This window comes from Nerophis ophidion, linkage group LG04, assembly GCF_033978795.1.
Source record: "Nerophis ophidion isolate RoL-2023_Sa linkage group LG04, RoL_Noph_v1.0, whole genome shotgun sequence".
Taxonomy (NCBI): domain Eukaryota; kingdom Metazoa; phylum Chordata; class Actinopteri; order Syngnathiformes; family Syngnathidae; genus Nerophis; species Nerophis ophidion.
The window spans coordinates 29,993,558-30,012,539 of NC_084614.1; the positions used below are offsets into that span (position 1 = coordinate 29,993,558).

Below are 18,982 nucleotides of genomic sequence, written 5' to 3' on the forward strand. Positions count from 1 at the left end.
CTGAGCAAGGGTGGTTCTGCCCTACTGTAGTGAAAAAAAAACAACTGTTGAAATGCAAAAGAACAAACCTTCTGTAAATGCCAACAACAGTTGGTTAAGTGGAATTTCCTCTTCTAAGCATTGGGTTTTGGCACCAGCTGCACCTGCTAGACTATTTCTGACCAACCTAAGTCAAAGACTAGAACTGACCAATCTAAATCTCAGACTAGAATTGACCAATCTAAATCTAGGAAAATGAACTGACGAAGCCCACTTGGCAAAAAGTCTTCGAAGACAAACCAATCAGTCCAATTTCTTGGATGGAATGCCCTGACAATACAATGACCTGGATTAATAAGAACACCCATGGACATACCTCTTGCTAGCAGTTTCTTACGATTTAAATCGCACAGAAAAAAAAAGAGGAAGACGTGTGTGTGTTCGTGTCTCACAAAGGGATTGTGGATGATGAGTAAAATTTTCGTGAGGTGTGCTGAAGGCTATCTCAGCTGCATTCGGGCGGTAAGCAGGGTACAAGTCGCCACCTCATCTCAGAGCCAACACAAATAGACAGACAACATTCACACTCACATTCACACACTAGGGCCAATTTAGTGTTGCCAATCAACCTATCCCCAGGTGCATGTCTTTGGATGCGGGAGGAAGCCGGAGTACCCGGAAGGAACCATGCAGTCATGGGAAGAACGTACAAACTCCCCACATAAATACCCCAAGCCCCAAGATTGAACCCAGGACCTTCGTGTTGTGAGGCACATGCACTAATCCCTGTTTCACCGTGCTGCCCTGCTAATTGTATCAAACCCTCCACAATGCCACTAGTTATTGAACATATAAACTGTGCACATCTACATTCACTCAAACATGATCAGAGCATACAAGTTTTGGTTATAAACAAGAGTGTTTATGCTAGGAGCTGGCTCTGTATGCACCACTTTTACCACCTATGGCATAAACTTTGAGTCTTTGGAGTCCAGGAAATTGTTCTTCAACTTAAATGGACCAGTACAAAGTCAAACAGGCCAGAGCTTAAATAGCACATTTATCACCTCCCCATTCGTCCTCACATTAGCCGTGAATACGACAGCAGCCCACCTTCATTAACTGGTCGCATTCATTGCAAAAGGGGTGATTAATGACATCATCAAGTATATATCAGTGCAAATCATACATGGTTATAAGAAGGAAAAATTATGTGTATGCTAATTAAAAAAAATCATAAAAAAGTATTTATCACAGTTGAAATGAGTACCTGACATTCAGCAAAAAGACAGAGATTAAAATATTATGTACAGTCGCAATCAAAAGTTTACATACACTTGTAAAGAACATAATGTCATGGCTGTCTTGAGTTTCCAATATTTTCTACAACCCTTATTTTGAATGGTGTTCCTGGGATTAAAGGTCTCAACTTTTCTCCTCCAAACAGCTCAATTTTTGTTTCATCTGACATCACATGGACAAAGACAAGACCTTCTGGAGGAAAGTTCTCTGGTCAGATGAAACAAAAATTGAGCTGTTTGGCCACAATACCCTGCAATATGTTTTGAGGTGTAAAGGTGAGGCCTTTAATCCCAGGAGCACCACACCTACCGTCAAGCATGGTGGTGGTAGTATTATGCTCTGGGCCTGTTTTGCCGCCAATGGAACTGGTGCTTTAAATGGGACAATGAAAAAGGAGGATTACCTCCATATTCTTCGGGAGAACCTAAAAACATCAACACGGAGGTTGAGTCTTAGGCACAGTTGGGTGTTTCAACAGGACAATGACCCCAAACACACATCCAAAGTGGTAAAAGAATGCCTAAATCAGGCTAAAATTTAAGGTTTTAGAATGGCCTTCCCAAAGTCCTAACATAAACATGTGGATAATGCCGAAGAAACACGTCCATGTCAAAAAACAACAAATATAGCTGAACTGCACCAATTTTGTCAAAAGGAGTGGTTAAAAATTCAACTAAAAACTTGTGGATGGCTATCAAAAGCGCCTTATTGCAGTGAAACTTGCCAAGGGACATGTAACCAAATATTAACATTGCTGTATGCAAACCTTTGACCCAGCAGATTTGATCACATTTTTAGTGGACCCATAATAAATTCATAAAAGAATCAAATTTCATGAATGTTTTTTGTGATCAACAAGTTTGTGCTCAAATCACTCTATCACAAAAATAAGAGTGTGGAGAGGTAGAGCCGACGGGCCGACAGCAGGGTAGGACAAATCATGGTCGTACTCAAGATGGCGGCCAGGAGGCGGAGTATGCAGCGGAACAGAGAGGCGGGGCGCGCCTGGAGTGCCGCTGCAGCGATCAGAGCCAGGTGCGTAATTCACACACCTGCTCTCAATCTGTGCATCTTCTCCTGCTGTATAAAAGGGGAGAAGAAGGAGCAATCGGGGCAGAAGAAGGAGAAGAACCACCAGACGAACAAGACGAGCGAGACCAGACGAGCGATGAGCCCCCGAGGAAGACGGAGTCACCGGCGACAGAAAGGCGAGCCGAGACGAGCAGCAAAGAAGGAAGCGCTGGAAATCGGCGCGACCGACTGGGACCCAAAAGTGTTTATTGAAATAATAAACAAGAGTCAAACCTGCTCCGCAATGTCTTACGTCGATGGTCCATGCAACCCGCACGATGGCGGCTGGAAGCCGTTCACAAAGAGTTATAGAAATTATTGGAAATTCAAGACAGCCATGACATCATGTCCTTCACAAGTGTATGTACATTTGTGACCAGGACTGTATATGTACGTTTTCTCAGTTAAAATAGATCTTACCTTCCATTTCTGATCAGGCCTCTGTCACGCTGAAATGTGACTAAAAAAAGGAAGAAAAACAATAAATAAAGCAACAAACAAATAATTGGGTCTGGCACTGTAGTGGATTGCTATCATTGTGTAATGTTTACATGTTAACAATAATGTCAATGTACAAAAGCATACCTGCACGGGTAAAAGTGAAGGATTGAACTGCAATGAAAGAATAAAAGAAACCACGTTAGAACGAAAATAGGTTGACCAGGTTGTATAGAAGTGTGTAAACACGGTGAATATGAATCTGAATACGATTGCATGCAGCCATTGCATTTAGGCAGTTTCTGCTTATGCCAAATTATCTTTATATGAAGCTGTTGAGGGAATTAATTGAGCATTGTCAGGACTGTCCTATGATAAGAATTACAACCAGACAGCTGACTTAGAAAACGGAAAACAATTGCATAAGGAAACTGTTGTATATTAGCATGAGAATAATGCGTCGAAATGTTTAAATAGAAATACAAACAAGACTGATAGTTTTTATGGCTAACAGAGACATATTCTGAACCATTTTTTAGGAAACACCAATTTTATTTTGTGATGTTTTAGGAAAAAGCAGCAAAGAAACAGCACTCAATCACATAAATCTCTCCTTAGCCAGGAGACCTATTACACATTGTGGTTGTGGAGCACACAGCCTAAAGCCCACCGGAGGGCTAAAAATATATATTTCATCCCCAATTCTACATGTGCTTCATGTTAATGTGCAGACAACACCGGCAACGGTTTGATAATGGGAGGCAATGTTAAATTACTTATCTCACATGAATGTGTGACAGTGCCGAGGTACGCGGCTGATGGAGCGCGGCACATTTGATGCACACCGATGCACAGTGTATAGAAGTAAATAGAGCCCATTTCCATCAGCCTTGAATATATGTATGTCTGACTGCCTCTTAGCCAGCTCAAAAAGAGTCAAATCTGTGATGACATAAACTCTCATTGGGGAAAGAAACCAAATGAGCTTTGAGATTCTGTACTGATGCAGAACCATGTAAATTGATTTTTACCTGCATAGTTGCTGAGTCCTTTCCTCTTCTTTCTCCTCCAGTACAGCCAGGCGCTGAAGCCCATGAGGACGATCCAGCAGGCTCCACCTAAACCCGCGATGAAGGCCGGCTGTTTGACTACGTCCGAGATGCTATTGTTGTCCTCAGAACCCGTCATCACGTCTTTCTGTTCTACACCTGAGGACACAAAGAGGAGAAATATTTAGAATTTGTAAATACTGTTCATGGGGTGTGAGGCATGATGTGTTGACACTAAGCACATTACAATGAATAAAAAAAAACAAAAACACCTAAAATAATACAAAAATAGGGAACAGGACTAATGTACCACTGATAGTCACACACACACCAGGTATGGTGAAAGTGACCACTGTATCTGACCCATCCCCTTGTTCCATCCCCTGGGAGGTGAGGGGAGCAGTGAGCAGTAGCGGTGGCAGTGCTCGGGAATCATTTTGGTGATTTAACCTTTTATTTATATATACATATATATAAATATACACACCCAAAAATGTTTTTAAAAATAAACTTTTATGAAGGATTATAAATATTATATTTTATTATAAAGTTTAATTTCAGGAAGCAGGTCCAGACTGTTATGTTTTAAGTCAATCAATCAATCAATGTTTATTTATATACATTAAGTGTTCAAAGGTAGTTTTAATTGATATTTTAAGTTGTAATTAATATTTTAAACTCCACTCATTAAAACTGCAATCCGATAAATGTGTGGGACACTGTTCAATACAATTTATTTTACAGTTAATTATATTATTTATTATTGACATCGTATTTCATGTGGATGCAAATGCTACAGATGTGTTGTAATGGCCAATGTTTATTATTAGGATAATTTGGGTTTCCACTGAGGCCACATGCTGGCCAATTGGTTAGTGTATGTTGTCATGTATGTAGCATGCAGCGCAGTCTTACATAACTGCAAACTACAACCCAAAAAAATTGGTTCATATTAATACCACTGTCACAGTACCAATCAAAACAAAAAAATACTGTACTGTATTTTGAGATGCATGTTTTTTGTTATTCGAATGCTGTATTGTATTCCATTGCATTTTGCAGTTGTACTTAATGTAGCGAGTGGATGGATAAAAACAAATTAAAAAACACACAGGCTCACACAATAATACCCAAACTGAAAGACCATAACTAGAAAAAAAACATCTGAAACAAATATTTGTAATAAAAAAAAAAACGTGTCAGTGCAACCAATATATAGGCAGAGTTAATCAATTCAGCAGTGCACTTATCAAGTTGAGCCGCAAAGACACGAGATTGACAGAGCAGCTCTGACAGAGTTTGATTTTCTGTTGCAGCTACTGTGCTGTGAAATTAGATTCACAGTCTCAGTCAGGAACCCCCAACCCCGAAACACACACACACACACACACACACACACACACACACACACACACACACACACACACACACACACACACACACACACACACGTCATTAAGCTGCAGCCCACAGGCCTGTTTCCCTTTCTCTGTGTGTTAAAGCTGTTATTATTTATCAGTCAAAAGTCACAGATGAGGAGAAACTAGCCTGGGCTCCAATATTGACTCTGGGCTTATATACTCTGAGCATCCTTTCGTTATTTTATAAGAAGTGATAGGCTGATAAGTCGCAGCAAAAATCACTCTCTATTTTGTTAGTGGCTGCGGCCCATATATTGAAGTGGATTATTGATACGGCTAACAGTACTTGGCAGTGTTACCAAACACTACATGTGATGAACATCTATTGATTTTTCAGTAGACGTCAACAGTGTAAAGAGCACTTTTTTTTCCTGCGAGGTGTTACATTGATAAATCATTTTCCCAGACCCCAAACTGTGATAGGAACCTTGGTCTCCCCAATATTAGGTCATTTTATCCTGGCTTGGTGTGTGAATTACCCAAGGTGATGAGCTGGGGGGTGCTCTTGACCCCCACTCCAGCACTGGTGCCTGCAGCTACCTCCACACGGTACTGCACTCCAGCCTGTAGACCCCCGAGAACCACTGACCGGATGGTTGCATCCACAGACTTGTTGACATGGAACCGGGTTTCGTTAGCCAAACACCAGATCTGACGAGACAAACCCATCGACAGAATCCATTGTCAGGTTGCACAGTATATTGTTCAAATGTCTAAGGTGCATGGGCCAGAGTGGACCTTGTATTCCTGGATGATGCCATTCTGTTGGTCTGTGGGTGGAGGGTCCCATGACACGCTGATAGAAGAGCTATTATTGGTCCCTACTGTCAACACTGCAACTTGCTGTGGAGGCGCACTGGGTGCTGTTGAATCAAAGAACCAAATCATGGTTAAGTCAGAAACTACATAAAAGTACGGGGATGCAAATATTCCCAAGCAAAACAGGCTAAAGCAGGAAACCAAATAAGGACAATGAAGCTGAATAATACATCCATTCGTTTGATCAATCTTTGTAAAAATAAGAAAATACAAATGTACCAAACCAATGAGTATGTGTTAAGGAAAATACATTTTGGTAATACAATTACGGGAGCTGGCAAATGGTAAAAAATAATAACGAGCTTTGAAAAATGTTTGTGATGCAATAGGTTTTATGTGGCACACAACTAGAATGCATTTATTTTAATATAATTGTATTGCAGCATCATGTCCTCAACCCAGGAAAGGGTACGGAATTCAGTACTTTTATAGGCAATGACCAAATTCAGTCTGTACTACCGGGTATCGATTCATGTAAAATCAAACATTGACATATTTTGATACCTTTGTTGCTCCGAACCTCACGTCCGGTTGCAAACAAGGGACCTTTCAGCATCATGGCAGAGGCTATTACCTAGCTAGACAACACACCATAGCCATACGCTACTTCCATCTAAAATCTTGATATTGCAGCTGCAAGCTAACTCTATTATATAATACTTTCAAATGAGACTCAGAAACATAATAAGAAAACAAGCTATAATAACTGGACAGCACAGCTATCAGCTAATTTTTAAATGTTACATTAAAAAATATATTTTTTAAATCTTTAAACCAATAACATTTATTATCGCATAATCCCACACACAAGTACAAAAAAATGGTACCGTTGGTGCCGGTATTGATTCCAAGGTACCAGGAATTGATATTGTATTAGTTCAGATATGAAAAGTACCAATCCCAAACAAATCTCCACGATTTATTATCAGAAAGCAGCACCAATTTGATCACTCGTATTTAACTGAATGGAAATGGTCATTGGCCTTAAGTGTCTTCAGATATGGATTTATTCAACTTATTTTCTTAATTTGTCACCTCTTAAATGTGGCTAAGTGGCCAAATGACCTACATTGTCAGACTGGATCTTTAATGAGACTGCAGGTAGAAGGGCTCCCTCAGAGTAATCTATGCAACTAAATATATTATCTTTGCTAGTGAATGGACTACAAAACTGCTTGGGGCTCACGGTTTCCATTAGCCAATACAGTGTTTTACACCGTGTGGACTAGATGATTACCTGGCCCAATTAGGTAGATACAGTACAAAATACAGGTGGTGTCTGTAAGCCAGGCAATGTTATGCACAATGTTGAAGACATATGCAAAGCAGGTGTGATTGTCCTGTCCGCCACCTGGCTGCGAAGCAAAATGTTAAAAATGATTTGACAACCCCAGATGGGTTTGACACAAACTTGTGACATATCTTTTGAGGTTTTTTAGTACCTTTAAAGATTGTCTTCCTTGTGAAAACAACTGAACTTTGTAGGAAATTCCTTGCATAGTTCTCCAGAAAATAAGACATTTACTGTATTTCCCCAGTCTAAGTCGAACGTGCTGCTGTCAGTCAATTGTACACATTAACAGAAGATAGGAACTATCAAATACATACAACATAAGTCACTGAACACAAAATGAATTACACAAATAAGTCACAGCAAAAATTATGAAATCATTTTCTACTGGTTATCCAGTGAGCTTGAGCCTATCCCATCTGAATAAGGGTACAGTAGTCAATCAGATGGCAGTAAACCCCCCAGGTGTATTAGTATCTTTAAAGATTGTCTTCCTTGTGAAAACAACTGAACTTTGTAGGAAATTATTTGCATAGTTCTCCAGAAAATAAGACATTTACTGTATTTCCCCTTTCTAAGTCGAATGTGCTGCTGTCAGTCAATTGAAAACATTAACAGAAGATAGGAACTATCAAATACATACAACATAGGGCCCCTCTGATGCAGACAACATTGGTTCATATTTGATAGATCTAGACCTAAAAACTATGTTTACAGGTAAAATTTCCCCCAAAGTAGACACATATGTGATTTTATGCTTATTTTCTGACAAGTTTTAGCAGATTTTTGAACGCCTGCTTTAAACTCCAAAATTGCGGGTGGGCCTGCATCAGCCTGTTGACGTCATCTACAGAAGACTGGAGGCAATTCCTTATTACGTAGCATGTGTTTTGGTAGCGGGCAGAACGGTGGAGGGGGGTTAGTGCATCTGCCTCACAATACGAAGGTCCTGAGGAGTTCTGGGTTCAATCCCGGGCTCGGGATCGTTCTGTATGGAGTTTGCATGTCCTCACCGTGACTGCATGGGTTCCCTCCGGGTACTCCGGCTTCCTCCCACCTCCAAAGACATGCACTTGGGAATAAGTTGATTGGCAACACTAAATTATCCCTAGTGTGTGAATGTGAAGTGAAGTGAAGTGACTTATATTTATATAGCGCTTTTTCTCTCGTGACTCAAAGCGCTTTACATAGTGAAACCCAATATCTGATTTTTACATTTAAACCAGTGTGGGTGGCACTGGAAGCAGGTCGGTAAAGTGTCTTGCCCAAGGACACAACAGCAGTGACTAGGATGGCGGAAGCGGGGATCGAACCTGCAACCCTCAGGTTGCTGGCAAGGCCGCTCTACCAACCGAGCTATACCGCCCCAATGTGAGTGTGAATGTTGTCTGTCCATCTGTGTTGGCCCTGCGATGAGGTGGCAATTTGTCCAGGGTGTACCCCGCCTACCGCCCAAATGCAGCTGAGATAGGCGCCAGTGACACCCCGCGTCCCCAAAAGGGACAAGCGGTAGGAAATGGATGGATGGATGGTGTTTTGGTAGCATCTATATCCCTAATCTTGATATTTCTGCGCAGAATATGAAGGTATTAGGAAATATGTGTGCCAGATGCATTGTTGCATGTTGTAGCAATACAACTAAATAAGGGGTCCACCTGCATATATTTCCAAATGATGGCAATTTGTGGAAAGTATGGACCTCTTCGGTCAAACTGATTCGCACAAAATGGGGAAGGAACGAGCAAGAGGAGTGTAATTTGCACAATCATTTTAATGACTTTGATGACACTGATTTTGAGAAAGAAGGGTTTTAGTCAGCGTTAAGAGACAAATGCAAACACAACAATCAGGAGAACACTTCAAGGGAGAAGACTAGGGCTCAATCCAAATACCTCTCTCTTGTTAGCCCTTCTCCCTTTGTTTTGCCCGTTCACGTTACAGTATTCGAGTGATGTGCAAATTTTCATTTGGTAAGGGAGAAGGGCCAAGTTTATCGGTTCTCATATTATCTTTTAACCCGCCCACTGTACAGCACTTTGGCTACCCCTGTGGTCAATTTTAAATAAAGTTGCTTGATTTGATTTGATTGATTTGCGGAGCCCTCGAAATGAACTGAGCTCAGAGACCTCCCTCGGACATTGAGGCAGTGAAAACATTTCAAACATTACATCATGCCTGCTAAAAACGATGGCAGAAAACAAAGAGACGCCTACAAATGTAAATAAAATTCTTGGTTATTGATTTTTAAAATAATGACGTTAATGGTTTTGTTCAGATGTTCATCCGTTGCTACTCCCCTTAGGTATTGGCTATTTTGATAACGTAGCAAAAGCAACGCACAAAAGCGACGTTCGAATGCCTAAGGATATATTTTTAACACTTTACCATGGCACTAGATGCTTAATCAATGGGGAAGGGTTAACAAGAAGGGGGAAAGAGGAAGAGGGAGAATTTGGATCTAGCCTAAGTCAGAACTTGCAGAAAAACAGAGGAAGAACGATAATCAAAAACGACAGAAAAGCCGGTAGTATTCTATTTTGCGTCTTCTTCTACTCATGTTTTCCTCAAAATGCTTGAGGAAATGCTAAAACAGCATGAGGAAACACAAGCTGCGGTGTCTAGAAGAAGAGATGGAAGAACAGAGAAGTCCGGCTACGGCTATTTCTTTTTTGTTCGTAATCTTAACCATACCAGTTAATCAATTGCAAAACATACATGTGGAGAGACGGAGCCGACGAGCCGACAGCGGGCCAGGGCAAACGGTGGTCTTGCCCAAGATGGCGGCTAGGAGGCGGAGCATGCAGCAGAGCGGAGAGGCGGGGCACGCCTGGAGCGACACTGCAGCCGAAATAATCAGGTGCGTACACAACACACCCGTTCTCAATCACTGCATCTTCTGCTGCAGCATAAAAGGGGAGAGGGAGGAGCAATCGCGGCAAAAGTAGGAGAGGAACTACCCGACAACGAAGACCACGAACGCGATGAGGGAGACCCAGAGCGAGATGAGCCCTCGCGGAAGACGCAGCCACTGGCCACCGAAAGGTGCGCCGCGATGAGCAAGAAGAGCCGGCGCGCTAGAAAATGGCGCGACAGACGGGCAAGAAGACATGGTTATTGAAATAATAAATCAGAGTAAAACCTGCTACGATGCGTCTTGTATCGATTGTCACTACAACCCACACGATGACGGCTGGAGACCCGTCGCAATACAATTAAGTGATCAAAATATTAGTTGCCTTTAGCCACACTGTCTACGCAGGGAAATGTGCTCCACTTCTGTAGATGACCTCACACCAAGAGGGGGCGGCATATCGAGTTTGGAGATGGAAAAGACGCGTACCACGTACAGCTCGTTATATAACGATTACTCAATAACCAATTGATATTATGATACATGACTGACAGATTCATTTTCAGTAGCAAAACATACATTAAGAAGTTTTTAGTGAAATTTCAGTCATCTGGACGCTGAGGGTACTTAATAACAGACTGCTCCTTAAATGCAAATGATGCCTCCTACAATAGATTCCAGTCAAACCACGCTCAGAATGGTGACTCTAAACAAAATGTGCTTAAGCTTCTTAATTTGCTGCTTTGCAGGGTGCAAGCTGGTAAACATAACCTGCTCCACTAATGAGTCTGATGTGCAAGCTACTTGAGACATTAATTAGCAGACGCTCCCACCTCCTCCGTATGTTGTATTTGTGATGTTATGGGAAGCATTGCATTGTCTCTCTTCTTGGCTGCCAGCCTTATGGCCACAAAACAGCAATAATTCTGCTATATTTTCAAATTTAGAAGCACACTACACATGTGCATCCATAGTGACAGACATCATCTCTCGGGCCTCTAAGAGGTCCTCTCCAGATGCATTGCCCTTTTAAATATCTGTCAGTGGTATATAATAAGTATTGTTTTCCTTTTGTTTTTGTTTTTCCAATTTATGCTGTGCAGCCCCTTTCTGGCTCCAGATGAATGGCCGTTTTTTTTCTGTCCCCAATACCTTTTTCGGGATCGAGGGGAAGTAAAATTGCTACCTCAGTTGGAAAAATCCTTCAGTAATCCCTTGTGGCCATTTAATTGGGCTCTAGGTGCGGTGAGTTTTCGCTTTTTTGCAGACTCGCCTGTTCGAAATCCCAGATTGACCCTCTCATGTGTCGCCATGGAAAAGAATTGCTGGAAGTTGGCTATTTTTGACACGTTACGGCCTTATCTTGACTTGCTCTCAACGTGAGCTGATATCTTTAGTCCGTTCAGCTGATGCAGCACCTGGCCAGGTTACAATCACATATAGAGACATGCCACACCCTTCAAGTACAGTAACAGCATGAGTCAAGATTCTTCAGCATAGGGATTTTTTATTTTACTTATTTCATCCAACATTTAATGCTATCCCTTATGCCGGAAATACTATTTTGTCAAAACAATCTGATATTACAAGGTTATCGAGCTCCTCTGCCAGGGCTTGTTCCTCCGAATAGCCTCTTTGCAGTTTGCACAGATATCATGGACACTGATCTTTTGACATGGGGGTAACATTATGATTGGTTGTTTGCCTAAGGATTGTCAGCTATCATTTTCTAGCATCAAGTCAATGTTAATCTTAACAACCTCGGATGAATCTTTCTGCTGATGAAGAGTATGATATTTCTAAAAGGCTGCTGAAGCCTGTGTGATGACCTCGGGCCGGGATTGTGAAAACCAATAAAGTATTGTGAGCATGTGTGTGTGTGATAGTGAAAAGTGAGGGTCATGTCAAGTAGGTCTGCTATTGGTTTGTGATGGACACATGGCAGCAGGGGTCCAAAAAGATGTCAAAGGGTGCAGTATTAGCCCCCAGCCCTTTCTGCCAACAAACAGAAGTTTAGGTTTGTGACTGAGTCCTTACTTTGTTGACTTATTTTAACACGTCTGTCACATGGCACTATATATATACATGGGTGTTTTTTTTTCAAATGCTAATATTTACTATCTTCATTTGGAACAGGGGTCTCAAACTGAAAAAATGGCCTGCAAAATGGCCATATGTTGTGGTCCTCCAGTGAATTTCATAGTTTAGTGTAATTGTGGCCCACACACCCTGCATGCCAATCAATACGTGTGTGTATTTTTATGCAATCAAGCAAAAGAGAATTTGCAAACAAATACAAATTTAAAACCAAAAAATTGATTGAAAAAAAAGAAAAAGAAAAAGAAAAGAAAAAGAAAAAGAAAAAGAAAAAGAAAAAGAAAAAGAAAAAGAAAAAGAAAAAGAAAAAGAAAAAGAAAATAAAATAATACAGTTTTGGTCGCAAATCATTTTTCTGATTGAAAACCTTTTTTTTTGTTTACAAATTTACTTTTTTTTTGGTTGCAAATGATTTTTGGGTTTACATGGTTTTGTTTTAGTTCATCTATCCATCCATCTTCTTCCGCTTATCCGAGGTCGGGTCGCGGAGGCAACAGCCTAAGCAGGGAAACACAGACTTCCCTCTCCCCAGCCACTTCTTCTAGCTCTTCCCGGGGGATCCCGAGGCGTTTCCAGGCCAGCCGGGAGACATAGTCTTCCCACGTGTCCTGGGTCTTCCCCGTGGCCTCCTACCGGTTGGACGTGCCGTAAACACCTCCCTAGGGAGGCGTTCGGGTGGCATCCTCTCCAGATGCCCGAACCACCTCATCTGGCTCCTCTCGATGTGAAGAGGGGAGCCAGCTATTTTGGTTCAAAACATTTTTTGTGTGACAAATATTCTTTGGGTTACATATCATAAATTGGGCTGCAAATCGTTTTAGTAAAAATAGCAGGCTAAGGTGGGAACTGGGTCGATACCGACCAATAAAAAAGGGTTTTAACATATTGTACCCAAAAAAACCCAAAAATCACTACCCAAAGAAAAAAATAGTGTCACGGCGCGGACTCGAACCCGCTTTTCTCCAGCAGCTGAGTTTCCCAGTTTGTCCTCTGGCTGAGTGCACAGACACGCCCCTGCTCGTGCTGGGCGCAGCACGCCCACGCAGCGACAAAGCTGCATACAATTAAAAATCATCACAACTGAACCTGACGAGAGGGAGCGGCATAAAAGCCAGTGGACCCAGGAGACCTTTGCCAGAATGTAGCCAATCTTTCACAATAAGCATCATGTCTGGAACCCCTCCCTCGTTTCTTGCTCGCCTTCTTTGTGCTCATCCTGGTTCCCGTGTTTGATGTCCCTTGTGTCTTCCGCAGTGTCTTCCCTGTTGCCTGTGATCGTGCCTTGCCTCACGAGCTCCACCCGGATCTCTGCTTGCCTCCCTCGACGCTTGACCCCAGCTTGGAATCGGACTTTGTTGCCTCTCTCCAACCCCGACTGCTCGCCACCCTGCTGATTACCTCTTCGTCTTGCCCCTTGGATTCGACGAAAGATTCACACAACACACACCGACAACAACCCCCTGGTAAAACTTACATTGTTAATTCTACACATCATCCGCACTCATTCACTTGTGGTAGCATACACACCCCACACACTCATCAAGGTTTTCAATAAACCCGGTAAACCGCAGTTCTCCCTTTTTGCTGTGGTTCTGCCTGCTTCCCTCTGCTTGGTACATAACAAAAAGATTTGCAAAAAAAAAAAATGTTGTTAGAATTTTTTTGTTAAAAATTTCTAAAATTTGTTAGGTTGTTAGTCCATTTTTTGTTTGATTACATGAAACATAAATGTGTCCTAATACTTGGGTGGCTAATTGTTAAATATATAATGGTAATCTTGAACCACTAGAAAGAACATTAACTACAGAAAGAGTGAAGACACAAAAATGACACAACAAACATTGGGCAACATACTGTAAAGAGCAATTCTCTTTAAGCAAGTGAAGTGTCTCTGACCATCGCTTGGGAAATTCAACATTATCTATATTCATACCGTTTTTACATTACATTTACATTTACCCTTAGAATAACATAGCTCAGGGCCACTTGTCGGGCTGGGTATTACACCGTTATTACAAATTATACCAGTGTATTTTATAAAGAGGTATATATATTTGAGACCGTACCTTAATACCGATGTATGTAATCCTAAATTTCTTGATGCGGAAGTCTCTCTACTCATTCTGTCCACGCTGAGTGCTGTGCCCATCTTCCTCCCCAATGTTTGCAGGGAAATCTTGAATTTAGTCTTTTCTCTGCGTTTTCCCGGTGCCATTTTTTGCACTAATCTTCAGCATTGTTGCCAGCAATCGGGTCCCTTTTTACTCAAGCCTCGGCATCACACGGGGCAACACACGTTAAAGACAGCAACGTGGTGTTTTGCAATTTATGTAATTCTATCAAGTCAACAACGCAAGAAAGATAGGTACACATGCAAACGATAAAAAATTCCAGATATAAATAGTTGCCAGAAATAATCAAGTCATTATATGAGTCTCCTAGTCACAACTACTTTGCTCAAGAAGCACTGCCACAACAAATGTGCAGTCTGAAAGGGAATACATTATTATTATTTTCACCTGCCACACATCATCCTGCAGTTGACAGCATATTTTTTTGAGGGTACAAGGAAGGATCTTTTAAAAATGTTGAATTAAAAATGTAAAATATTTTAAATTTGCTGCTCATGTTTGTTTTTGTCATGTTGTGAGAATTTGAGTATAGTTCAAGCTTTGCTTTAAAGAAGATTGAAGATTATACTTTACAGATATTATATTATTTTCAAGGCTTTTAAATGTGTTTATGTGCATCTGTTTTTGCATGACACTTTGACATTTCTAGAAAATTGCCATTGTTAAGTATTAGTCTCAATAAAACAACTTGACACATATGTTAGGGTCCGACTTGGTCTAAATATATTGTATATCGATATTCAGCCAAATTATATCGGGATATGAGTTTTGGTTTATATTGCCTAGCCCTAGCCTCTATATCTGCTGGTAGAAGAAGTTAACAAATTTAGTCACATGGTTAAAACATGATTCTGAAGGAAATATTTGATGCGGTCCAGTCTCACAACTCAAGCACCTGATAAATTGAGTTAGAGACCCCTAAATTAGAACCATTAACAAAGGTGATTTTTTTCATGCAAGACAAAATTGAACAATACAACATTGGAACAGAGAGACGTTATGATAATTATTTACCTTCTTCCAAAGTGCGTGCTGTCATGGATTCACTGTCTGCACCCTGGAACTCATTAAAGTATGGTCGTACTTTAATCTCATAGACAATTCCTTTCTTCAGACCTAAAAGAGTCATGTCCCTCTGTGAGGAAACTTTTAGGTCCTGGATCTGCCATGGTCCTGGGGAGGGCAGTCCTGATGTCTGGCGGTATAGAACACGGTAGCCCTGAATAAACCGGGACGGATTATCCACCTGGGAAGAAAAGGCATACTGTATAGTAATGTGTGAGAATAGAATATATGAGATGTCATACACAACTGTGAAGCTCTAGAGCCTTTGATTAGTATGTTTCATTGAACTACATGTACTTAGAATTGTTGTCGAGAGTTTGTAAGCGCAAAACTGATTTGATGCATTGGGTCTCAACATAGCAACATATTTCACTGTAGAGGCATGGGTTTGTCTCTCACTTGTCACCTGGGATAGTGGGTGTGGCTACATGTATGTAGGCGGAGTGTGTGTGTGTGTGTGGGAGGAATGTTTGTTGGGCCGAATGAATACAACCTGCACTTGTCGGGGAATTGTTTGGCTTGTTTGGAGAGAGTGTGAACCCGGGTGCCGTTACTTATGTTGACCGCAAAGGGAACGCAAAAGGACCGCAAAGGGAACACAAGAGGAGCGCAAAGGGAACGCAAAAGGAGTGCAAAGGGAAAGCAAAAGGAGCGCAAAGGGAACGCAAAAGGAGTGCAAAGGGAACGCAAAGGAGCGCAAAAGGACTGCAAAGGAACCACAAACCACCTGAATGAAATGTATTGTATTTTTACTCAAAGGGGCAATAAATCACCCTCAATCCAACAACAAATACTCCATGTTGCATCCTTGGACCTAGCGTGTCAGACAGAGCCCTGCTTTCCACTCTTAGTGATTAATTACTTTTTGATAGTCACACAACATTCAGTTTATTACCAATTACTCATTGCATAACATTGTGGCTAAGTAAAACAAATGAAAACATCGATATGTGGCAATTTGGTCATATACAAATCAGGGGCGTCACTAGGTTTGAAAAACATGCGGGGTTTAGCCCCCAGGGAGTTCATTGATGCGCGCGTGCAAAGATTACAATTTTTGCGCTTGCAAGATTTTTTCGCTCCCAACTTTTTGGCAACAATGAATACATCTAAATGGTTGAAAGTGTAAGTGTAAAAAAGTTTCTGTCATCTTTAGTAAGAATGAGTTGGCCCTAACACATGAGGACAGTGTTAGTGCATGGGAAATCTAGCAGGCAACTTGCAAACAGGGAAAGGTTGCACAGATGATAGCAGTGTAAACCAACTTCCACAGCACTACAGAGTTGACCTGAAAACAGAGGAGGTTCTGGTGGAAATAAACTTTGTTGCATGGAAAACAGGGGCTGGATGTCCACCCAAAGATACGTTGTCTGTGCATGACCTCTTTGATTCAGAATTATTGTACTTGCAAGATTGCTTTGCTTACTTGTTGTTACTGTATTAGAATTACACAGCAAATACTACAGAAATCTAAATGGTTGAACAGCAATATTGTCAGTTTCCAGTTATTACTGTAATGGTAATTTAAGGCATTTAGACCACAGGTGTCAAATTCAAATCCCACAAGCCACGCCTGGCCAGTAGGGATGGGTTATACGGACTATCACAATAACCTGCCATTTATTGTGAAAATGGTAAAAGTGAAGATAAACACCCATATGACTGCAACTTTTTTACTGGGTCTGTCAGTGCATCCAGTCTTCAGAGCCCCCAAAACACTACTCTAAAATAATATATACCTTATTTTTCGGACTATAAGTCAGAGTTTTTTTCATAGTTTGGCCAGGGGTGTGACTTATACTCGGGATTGATTTATGTGTGAAATTATTAACACATTACCGTAAAATATCAAATAATATTATTTAGCTCATTCACGTAAGAGACTAGACGTATAAGATTTCATGAGATTTATCGATTAGGAGTGACAGATTGTTTGGTAAACGTATAGCATGTTCTATATGTTATAGTTATTTGAATGACTCTTACCATAATATGTTACGTTAACATACCAGGCACCTTCTCAGTTGGTTATTTATGCATCATATAACGTACACTTATTCAGCCTGTTGTTCACTATTCATTATTTATTTTAAATTACCTTTCCAATGTCTATTCTTGGTGTTGGCTTTTATCAAATAAATTTCCCCCAAAAATGCGACTTAGACTTCAGTGCGACTTATATATGTTTTTTCCCTTCTTTATCATGCATTTTCGGCAGGTGCGACTTATACTCCGGAGCGACTTATACTTTGAAAAATACGGTACATAACATAACATCAATTAATTTTAAGGAGCAAACCTGCACACACAAGCCAATGGCCTTTCCGCCAGTAAAATTGGACACTTGGCCACTTGTTTTAGTCCACCATAATGGTAGTAGGCCAAGTCACACCTGCGGTATTTGTCTGGGTTTAAAGGCTAATGTTAACATTAGGGGCCTGATATAATAAAGTTTTCCATGTATTAAAAGACATGTAAACTTCATAGTGCACACGAAGCTGATTTACTGAGCTTGTGCATGGAGGATTGCATGTCTTACATGAGCAAAATACCAAGTACAATCCTTTTAGCATGTCTGTCTTTATGTGTATGCTGATTATTAAAACGCCCACAATACTGGGCACAAATCGTTGAGAGAAAACAGGCGATCACGTTTCAAAGCCAGATGATGAGCAGAGAATCCTCCGTCTTGCATGTTGTCATTTGGACTGTCATAAATTAAAAAAAATATAAGACATATTGTCTATTTAGCAATAACATTTCATAATTTTATAGGTCGTAAATGATTTTAGGGGTTCATTAAAACATATTCAATGATTAATTTTGTCGTCTACTGGCAGGATTTTTTTTTCTTCGTGTTTTTTTTTTTATATACGACGGAGGTCTCCAAACTTTTTCCACAGAGGGCTGCACACTGATCCATCCATCCATTTTCTTACGCATATCTTAGACCGGGTTGCGGGGAAGCAGCCCAAGCAGAGAAGCCCATACTTCCCTCTCCCCAGCCACTTTGTTCAGCAGCTCCTCCTGAGGGATCCCGAGGCATTCTCAGGCTAGCTGGAAGATATCGCGTGGACAGAGTCCCCCCCCCCATTGTTCCCTTAAGGCTTCCTACTGGTCGGACGTGTTCTAAACAACAACAAGTAGTCGTTCCGGGAGCATCCTAACTAGATGCCCAAACCACCTCATCTGTCCTCCCTCGATGTGGAGAAGCAGCTGCTTTACTCTGAGCTCCTCCACAATGATAGAGTTTCTCACCCTATCTCTAAGGGAGAGCCCCGCCACCCGACGGAGGAAAATAATTTTGGCCGCTTGTACCTGTGATTTTGTCTTTTCGGCTACAACTCAAAGCTCATGACCACAGGTGAGGATGGGAACGTAAATTGACTGATACATTGAGAGCTTTGCCTTCTGGCTCAGCTTCTTCTTCACCACTACGGATTGATATCGGGTCCGCATCATTGTAG

General features: G+C 41.2%; 1 protein-coding gene across 3 annotated transcripts in view; it reads right to left on the reverse strand.

Annotated features, from left to right (window-relative positions):
• LOC133551271 (roundabout homolog 2-like) overlaps positions 1-18,982 on the reverse strand; it is a 190,250-nt gene that overhangs the window by 24,905 nt on the left and 146,363 nt on the right. For all 3 annotated transcript variants that reach the window (XM_061897818.1, XM_061897820.1, XM_061897819.1), the window contains exons 14-19: positions 15,465-15,696; positions 5,999-6,123; positions 5,740-5,911; positions 3,822-3,998; positions 2,938-2,964; positions 2,773-2,812 (exon numbers count right to left, since the gene is read on the reverse strand). In XM_061897818.1, coding sequence (XP_061753802.1) covers positions 2,773-2,812; positions 2,938-2,964; positions 3,822-3,998; positions 5,740-5,911; positions 5,999-6,123; positions 15,465-15,696 — 773 coding nt within the window. The remainder of the gene's footprint in view (positions 1-2,772; positions 2,813-2,937; positions 2,965-3,821; positions 3,999-5,739; positions 5,912-5,998; positions 6,124-15,464; positions 15,697-18,982) is intronic.